The following is an 8216-nucleotide window of genomic DNA, read 5'->3' on the forward strand; positions in this document are numbered from 1 at the left end:
GTAACATTTATTTTTTAATAATCAAATATAATAAAATACAACAACAACAACAATAATAATAATGTGATACTTATATATATATATATATATTAAAAAAACCATTAAAGTAAATATATTTTTGAAGTATTAATGAAATTTCTTTGTATTTCTTTCTACAAACTATTGATATATATATATATATTGTTACACCCAGATTTCGAGCCTTGAGAATTGTGATCTCGAAAGCTGGATTCGTCAAGTGTGAGCTCGCAATATCTAGAATACGTGTCCGCAACCTAGGCACCGAACCTACGAAACAGGTGGCAACCTCGAAGACGGTAGCCTCGAAGTCCTCACAAGCTCGAAAGACAGACATCGGAGTACGTCTATTCTCGGGTGGCCTCGAATCAGGAGTTCCGAGCCTGACATACGTATGAGCTCGAAACCACATGATCTCGGAGAAAATATTATAACTCGAAAGTCACTAAGAGACCTGGGCTGGCACGGCACTGACGAGGTAGATTGCTAACTTCGAACATCTTAATGAGTCACTTGGAGAGACGCAGTCTACATTTATGGTTGTAACTTCCCTATAATAAAGGGATATTTATTATTCAGTTATATGCCTCCTGGTCTTCAGGGGACGTTTCCTTGTATATAGGAGCTACAGGCTTTTAAAGCCATTTAATTTATTAATGTAAATGATAACTTCCCAGAGACGTGTGAGATAGTATTCTGAGACTTCCTCTATAAATAGAGAAGTCCTGTACCTTTGTAAATGACCGAATTTTTGTGATTTTGAGAGAAACTTTGGAGAATTCGTTCTTAAAGAATTTTCAGAAATCATCTTAAGTTCTAATAACAAAGACTCGTGGACTAGGCAGAGTTAACTGCTGAACCACGTAAAAAATCCTACTTGTTTTATTGTATTTTTCTGGCTATAACTATTTATCGTTTACGTGCTCTATATTCACTGTTGACGAAAAACGACGTCAACATATATATATATATATTATTTATCATGCTTAATTTGTATATAAGGATAGTTTATAATAAAAACTGACATTAAAAAATTAATGGTAATTTGATAAAAAAAATATTTATTTATAAGAGTAAGAGTAATTTGGTCAAAATAATATAAATTCTATACCATTACATTCTATATTATATACCAAACATAATAATTCGTATTTAGTTACTAATTTCAAAGTCTCCACTAAACAAAAGAATTGAAATTTCATCCCACTCCATTCTTATTACTATTACCATTATTTTTCCATTTTTGACTTGAAACCAAACATCGCCGTAGGGTAATATACTTTCGAGAAAGATAGTCGCTTCTTACAAATGAACACTTTTAGAAAAGAGAATGACTCCACAATAAAGCTCATAAAAAATGATGGATATACGAGTTTTATAAAGTGGATACAAAAGCTTTATATAGAGGACAAATTCCAATCATAATGAGAAACTCTATAAAATACCTCCCATAACAATGATAATACTAAGTTTGTTGATGCAGTTTTTCCCCAACAATAGATTAAGAAATCTTAAAAAGATGATTAGGCTTTTGCAAACCGTAAAATGAGAACACGTGGAATTTTACGTGGTTCAATGGTTAAAATTCACCTAGTCCACGAGTCTATATTATTCTGTTTGTGAACTCTTGGATAAATTGTTTAAGATAATTTATGCAGAGTTTTTGCATACAAAAGTCTCTTTTATTGTCATTCTCTCTGTATTTATAGGGGGTTGATGGATAATTTTAGGTAACCGTACAATATTTGGTAATTTACAAGAATAGGTAACTTCCCAAATTCATAATTCCTTAAATATGTTAATTCCCTTGATATCAGGCATTTATTAGATAACAATTACAAGTATTAATCGCGTATAGGGAATCTCCAAGTCTATGGGAATTCTTCCTTATGCGCGTCACAATACTGCCGCGAGTTGAACATGATCCTCGGACTGGAGGTTAACACAAAGGGTAATATGAATCGAGTGATGCTCAAAGCCTAACTAAGGCGATCTGGAAGTCATGTCACATGCCTTTGGGATGATCTACAGGATCTCACGCTATCTAGAATTAGTGACGCAACCTCAAGCTGTTTGAATAGACGAATTGTTGAAACGTCTTCAGAGTATAATAACCCTTCATTTATTATTTGCTAGTTGTACCTCGAACAACAGAGAATTAGGGCATAAAACCACAACAAATTGTCCATCAACTTCCTATAAATACAGAGGGAATTGACAGTAAAAGTGACCCAATTTTGTATGCAAAAACTCCACAGAAATTGCCTTAAACAATTTCTCCAAGAGTTCACAAACATAATAATATAACTCATGGACTAGGTAGATTTTAACCACTAAACCACGTAAAATTTCCTATGTTCTCATTTTACGGTTTGCAAAAGCCTAATCATTTTTTTTTTCAGATTTCTTAATCTACTGTTGGTGAAAAACTGTGTCAACAAAGTCTATCCCCTAGTTTTGTTTCTCACGAAACTATCCCTCAACCCTCTTGAAATAACATAACTACTCCTAAAAATACAACTTAACAACAAAAACACAAAAAATACTCCACGAAATTTGAAATACACAATTCCTCTCACTTTATCTAATCATCAAACTCACTTTTATAGGTTATGGATCTTTTTTTAAATAGTTTATATGTATTTTTCGAACTATTCTGGACTGAAAAATAAATAAAAAAATTATATTGAGATAACAAACTTTCATTTGAAATATTGATTAAAGATTTTTGGTTCAAACCTGATTCTAACCTAGTTCGAACCAAGTGGGGAAAAAACAACATAAAAAAATAAAAGGCCTATTTCCAAAATAATCAATCAACCATATTAATGAGTGTCGCATATTTAATATTTTTTCTCAATTAATAATTGATTTAATCAATTTACCAGTAAATAGTACAAAAAGTGGTAGTTGTCAATTATTAAAAATTTGTGGAAAGATTCATTCATCCAGTGCTAGTGAAAGTCCATAGAGGCCCAAAAACATTTGAGCCAGCTAATCTAAGAAAAGCCCACTATGAAAGGATCCAATCCAAAATCGTTCCTATTTAAAATCCTCCCAACACTAGCATTAGAGAGCGGCGACTCGTAATAGAAGAGAAGAGAGTAGAGAGATGGCAGGGCCTGGTAGAGCAGAGACACAGATAGAGAGCAAGGAGAACCTGGAGTTGATGCTGATGAAGGAGATGAGAAGCCATGAAGTTGCCTTAGCAGAACTCAACGCTCTTTCTTCTACTCGGGTACTTAAATATTTATTTCATATTTGTTATTTTGTATCAAATAAATTTATCAATTTACCATCCAAAATTTCCAGTCTGTGTATCACAGGAATGGCAACCTCTATTTTCGCACAACCATCCAAAAGGCAACGGCTTCTGAGCAAAAGCTAGTGGATGAGGCCAAATCGCGACTTCACAACCTCAACTCTCCTTGATATTCATATGTTGTTCTTGTAGTTTCATCCTTGGCTGTCTTTGTTCACAACAAGTAAAGTTCAAAGTAAACAACTTTATTTCAAACATATGATGCTATGCTATCAACTTCAGAAGTTACAAGTTGTGTTTCATTATTCCAACCATTATTATCAACACAAAAACAAAACAAACAAATAGAAGGCTTTCTTTTCTTTTCTACTCCACTAGAGAATATAATGTAACAAAGTTGTTCTAATAGTCTGCGTCCAGCTGCGATTTCTGGAACAAGACTATGGCCAGAGTGATTAGAGAGGCGTAAATGGAATTGGGTATCTTCTGAACCACCTTTCCAACGCCGGGGACTCCTTCTGTGGCCCTCTTTGTGGCCACTGCCACTGTGGGTGCCACAACCAGAGTCAGGATCAGCCCTTGACTCACAGTGATGAATGTGTTTGCTGTGATCCGCTCAATGAATTTTACAAATTCTTCCCTGTTAATTTCTCCATCGAGATTAATATCACACTCCTGCACACACCACACCGTTACATGCTATTTTTTGTTTTATGTTTTGTCTCAACAACTTATCTGGGCAAGGCTACTTCACAAACAGGCTAAATTTTCCCAATACCTGACTACATGTAACAAATTAAAATGAGCAAACGAAGAATCCCATCTTCAAAGATAAAAGCTTCAAATTATTATATCAAGTTGTACTGAGCAAGAAGAGACTCGCCATAGCCACAATTCTCTCTCAACAAGGTTTGAAATGAACCATACATAAAAGAACACATTCTCATGTTGAGAATCAGCAATCAGTAGAGTTATCAAGTTAATACAAGAATAACTAACAAAATCCCACCCCCATAAGAAGAACAAAATAGAAGAACTTATGTTGTTTGTTGAAAGATTGACTAATAATGAGAAAGGAAGGATTCAACCCAGGTTCAGTTATGATCTCGAGACTGTTATAGTTCATCAAGAATAACAAAATTCCTATTTAGGATCAAGATCAACCACATGAAAAAGGGTTGAACTTTACTAATTAATCCAAACAAATTTGTAACATTCGGATGAATCCATTACCTGAATAATAGCTCGAACCTCATCCCTGGAGGGTGGATCAAAATGGGGGCCAGGCAAACGCTTGTTGAGGTCACTGCAAATACAAACAAAAACAAAAATCTTAACTTTTTATATATGTATAAAGAGAAAGGAAGGGTTGAGAGCGCTCAGACTTGAAGACAAAAAGAACTCCAATGTAGAGGTCTTCAAAGGTGAGAGTAGCCGAAACCCTTTCCGATTGATTTATAAGTCTATCATAAACCTTATCAGTTATCTTCCTTATTTGCTTTTCCCTCCAATCCTTACCTGCCATGCCATGACCAAAAAAACCCATTAAACCAATCTGAGTTGACCAACTTAATCCTAATGAATCATGGAGATTATATATATAATCAATAATCACAGTCATCTTTTTCCTTCAATGAAATAAAATAAAAAAATACCTTGAATCTTGTTCAACACCTGTCCCATGGATGGAAATGGAAATGAAAATTGAGAGAGAGAGAGAGAGAGAGAGAGAGATTAGATTGAATGGTTGGTCTGGAACTGGGTGTGGTGAGATTTGAGAAGAAAAAGGGTACAAGGTTGGAGTCTGTTGTGTTGTGTTGTGTTGTGATGTGGGAGTCTGGACTATGGCGACACACCCAGCCACTGCGGTGCCGCCACGCTGGCGCCCTCTTTCTTATATTAGACGCCACTCTATTTACACTTGATAATTACAAGTTCATTCAAATAATAAAAAAAGAGATAGAAAGGAAAAGGATAGAGGGTGAGTGATATCCAAAGTTTCTATTTTTATTGTCTTTTCTTGAAACATTAGCCATACCCAACATCAGAGATTTTCATCTATTCATCTACATGAGTACTCAGAAACAAACTCATCTAACCCAACTCCTTCACACGCTTATGCTTCTGGTAAAATACTTCTCTCCCTCTCTTTAAAGTGGTATTTTTAAGATGTGACTTAGGGAAAAGGGTAATTTTTTAGGGTTTATATAAAGAAAATTCAACTCAGTAGTTGGAGCTAAACTGCCCATTAATGTGATACTCCTTTTTCAGATTTCTTAGGCATCACTAGCACTATTACAACTAACCTGTTTTAGATTCATTAAGCAAGTGATGAGGGTAATTGTTTTGGGTTAGCTAATAAAACTCAAAACTCAGTAATATTTGGATCTAGTCTGATCATTATTGTGATAATATCAATTGTATTGTATTCTGTTTTTGAAAATGAAGTTTTGTTTTTGGGAATTTGGTAATTGGGCAGGAGGGTGGTGAATCAGAATCAGAAACAAATTTGAATAGGGTTGCAGCAGCTTCTAAGCTGCAATTCATGACAGGTGAAGAAGATGAAAGTCTATTAAATGAGCTGCATAACTACCTTGACAAGGTAAACTTATTACAGTATAGAGATAAGAAAGTGGAGTTGAAATTATTATTAGTTTTAATGAGAATGAAGAAAATGATCTAATACAATGTCAGGTGAAGAATATGGTGAAACCAGGTTGCTCAGAACAAGTGCTTAAAGTGGCGTTGCGCTATATGTCTTTACTGCTTAACACCCTCTCCTCCATGTCTTCAACTCCGACACTCCATGCCTCGCTTTGAAGCTGGACAATGTCATTCATTATCATACTTTGTACATATAAATCAATTACACAATCAGCTACTTATCTAGTACTACTCTATTACTAATGTAATGATCTGTTTGTTGGTCTCTTGAGAATTGACTGAGATTTATTATTATATAACTTCGGGATTTAATCAATGATTACGATTATGATTGCATATACTGATGCTTAAACTCCAATTTTAAAATAAAATCCATTTTAATACTTATGCGTTTTTGATAATTAAATGAAAAATTGTTATCACAAGTCCGTTGTAGTCTAGTTGGTCAGGATATTCGGCTCTCACCCGAAAGACCCGGGTTCAAGTCCCGGCAACGGAAATTTTTATACATTTCTTTTTTCAATTTTTCTAAAACGAACAAATGATATTCAAAAGATTTGCATATATAAAAGAGCAAAGAAATCACGTAGCCGAGAAAGATGAAGTGAAGCTGTTCAGTCCATATGCTCTGAGGATTGTTTGGGCTCTGCAACTAAAGGGTATCCCATATGAAACAGTCTATGAAGATCTCTCCAACAAGAGCGATGCCTTCCTTCGATACAACCCCATTCATAAGAAAGTCCCTGTTCCTTTGCACAACTCAAAACCCTTCTCCGATTCCTTGTCATTCTTGAATACATAGACGAAACTTGGAACCAGCATCCTCGTCATTTCCCCCAAGACCCTTATGACAGAGCCAACGCTCGATTTTGGGCCAAGTTCGGTGACAATGAGGTAATATAGTTTATTAAATAAGTTGTACTAAATAGCATGCATTGTGTACGTGTATATGAACTGAATTGTACAGGTTGATCCAGCCATAAGGGATGCGTTTTAAAAGGCACCGGGCAAGGAGCGAGCGAGAGGAAGCTCGTTCGAAAACGGTGGAGAAGCTAGTTTGAAATAATAAAATAGAGATCATTGATAAAACTCAGCTAAATTTAGCTGATACTATTCTGTGGTATATATATGCAAATATGGAATACATTAGAGAAATACATGAGCCAATCAGCTTCATACAGGTGCTGGGCTATTGTTACAGAAAAGCCAAAATAGCAAAACTGAGTTTGTTATAGATTATTCTCTAACGCTCTTATACTATATTCTAGAACCTTGCATCATCACCAAGTGAGTCAGCTGGAAGCAATTACATGCGAGCTGATGTAATCTCATTCTTTACACCACCCCTCGAACGAAAGGGCGATGGTTGAACACCGAGTTTGGAAATTAGCATCTTGAACTGAGTGTGTGATAGACTTTTAGTGAGGAAGTCAGCTATTTGATCTGATGATGGTATGTAACAAATCTCCGATTCCTTTCTTAACACCTTGTCTCGTATAAAATGTACATCAATCTCTATATGCTATGTGCGAGCATGATAGACGGGATTTGAGGCAAGAGCACTAGCACTCACATTATCACACCAAGTGATAAGTGTTGGCATGGCAGAAAACTTCAATTAACTCAAGAGCGATTCAATCCATGAGATTTCAGCTACAACATATGCTAGTGCGCGATACTCATACTTGGTGCTTGATCGAGATACAACAACATGTTTCTTCGATGACCATGACACCGAAGTGTTGCCAAGATAGACGCAATACCCTGCTATAGAGCATCTATCATCGGGGTAGCATGCCAGTCGGCATCGGAGTACCCTGTGATATACAATCTGTCATTGTGCCCGATATGTAACTCATGACCAATGATGCCTTTAAGGTATCTCAAGATTCTCTTTGCTGTTGTTCAATGAGTGGTTGTTGGTGATTGAAGGAATTGACTTGGCTTGTTTACTGAGTATGTAATATCAGGGCAAGTATGACATAAATATTGCAAGGCGCCAATTAAGTTCCAATAGTGTTTTGGATTGCTCAACAATTCTCCATCTGTTAGAGAAATAGGCCGGTGTCACATGAGTCATTGGAGTAGGAACTGGTTTCACATGAGTCATGTCAAAACGATGAAGAAGGTCCTCAATATACTTTGTTTAAGTAAAGTATAAACCAGAAAAGTCTCGGTGTACCTCAATGTCGATAAAGTAATGCAAAGGGCCGAGATCCTTGAGAGTAAACCTCTTGTTTAAATCTGTGATAAATCCCTGTAACTCAACTGA

The 8216-nt window shown here is 35.7% G+C and overlaps 3 protein-coding genes and 1 non-coding gene across 4 annotated transcripts; 3 read left to right on the forward strand and 1 right to left on the reverse strand.

Annotated features, from left to right (window-relative positions):
• Positions 1 to 3102: 3102 nt before the first annotated feature.
• On the forward strand, positions 3103 to 3535 carry LOC133807238 (uncharacterized). Its single transcript, XM_062245448.1, has 2 exons — positions 3103 to 3256; positions 3331 to 3535. The coding sequence occupies exons 1-2, from the start codon at positions 3131 to 3133 to the stop codon at positions 3448 to 3450; spliced, it is 246 nt and encodes an 81-aa protein (XP_062101432.1). The 5' UTR covers positions 3103 to 3130; the 3' UTR covers positions 3451 to 3535.
• LOC133807236 (uncharacterized) lies at positions 3505 to 5108 on the reverse strand. The gene is made up of 4 exons (XM_062245445.1): positions 4936 to 5108; positions 4666 to 4798; positions 4514 to 4586; positions 3505 to 3955 (listed from the first exon to the last, which is right to left on the reverse strand). The coding sequence occupies exons 1-4, from the start codon at positions 4961 to 4963 to the stop codon at positions 3683 to 3685; spliced, it is 507 nt and encodes a 168-aa protein (XP_062101429.1). The 5' UTR covers positions 4964 to 5108; the 3' UTR covers positions 3505 to 3682.
• Positions 5109 to 5253: 145 nt separating this feature from the next.
• LOC133807237 (uncharacterized) lies at positions 5254 to 6282 on the forward strand. The gene is made up of 3 exons (XM_062245446.1): positions 5254 to 5407; positions 5760 to 5882; positions 5975 to 6282. Exons 1-3 carry the CDS (start codon positions 5351 to 5353, stop codon positions 6098 to 6100), a joined length of 306 nt encoding a protein of 101 aa, XP_062101430.1. The 5' UTR covers positions 5254 to 5350; the 3' UTR covers positions 6101 to 6282.
• Positions 6283 to 6370: 88 nt separating this feature from the next.
• On the forward strand, positions 6371 to 6443 carry TRNAE-CUC (transfer RNA glutamic acid (anticodon CUC)). The gene has a single exon. It is a non-coding gene; the product is annotated as a tRNA-Glu (tRNA).
• The last annotated feature ends 1773 nt before the right edge of the window (positions 6444 to 8216 follow it).

Source organism: Humulus lupulus, chromosome X, assembly GCF_963169125.1.
Source record: "Humulus lupulus chromosome X, drHumLupu1.1, whole genome shotgun sequence".
Classification (NCBI taxonomy): Eukaryota; Viridiplantae; Streptophyta; class Magnoliopsida; order Rosales; family Cannabaceae; genus Humulus; species Humulus lupulus.

Coding starts and splice junctions, on each gene's coding strand:
- LOC133807236 (XM_062245445.1), bottom strand. CDS start 4,963: ATGGGACAGGTGTTGAACAAGATTCAAG. Junction 4,799..4,935: donor GGTGTTGAACAAGATTCAAG/GTATTTTTTTAT, acceptor ATGGCATGGCAG/GTAAGGATTGGAGGGAAAAG. Junction 3,956..4,513: donor AGGTTCGAGCTATTATTCAG/GTAATGGATTCA, acceptor TGGTGTGTGCAG/GAGTGTGATATTAATCTCGA.
- LOC133807238 (XM_062245448.1), top strand. CDS start 3,131: ATGGCAGGGCCTGGTAGAGCAGAGACACAGATAGAGAGCAAGGAGAAC. Junction 3,257..3,330: donor ACGCTCTTTCTTCTACTCGG/GTACTTAAATAT, acceptor CAAAATTTCCAG/TCTGTGTATCACAGGAATGG.
- LOC133807237 (XM_062245446.1), top strand. CDS start 5,351: ATGAGTACTCAGAAACAAACTCATCTAACCCAACTCCTTCACACGCTT. Junction 5,408..5,759: donor TTCACACGCTTATGCTTCTG/GTAAAATACTTC, acceptor GTAATTGGGCAG/GAGGGTGGTGAATCAGAATC. Junction 5,883..5,974: donor TGCATAACTACCTTGACAAG/GTAAACTTATTA, acceptor ATACAATGTCAG/GTGAAGAATATGGTGAAACC.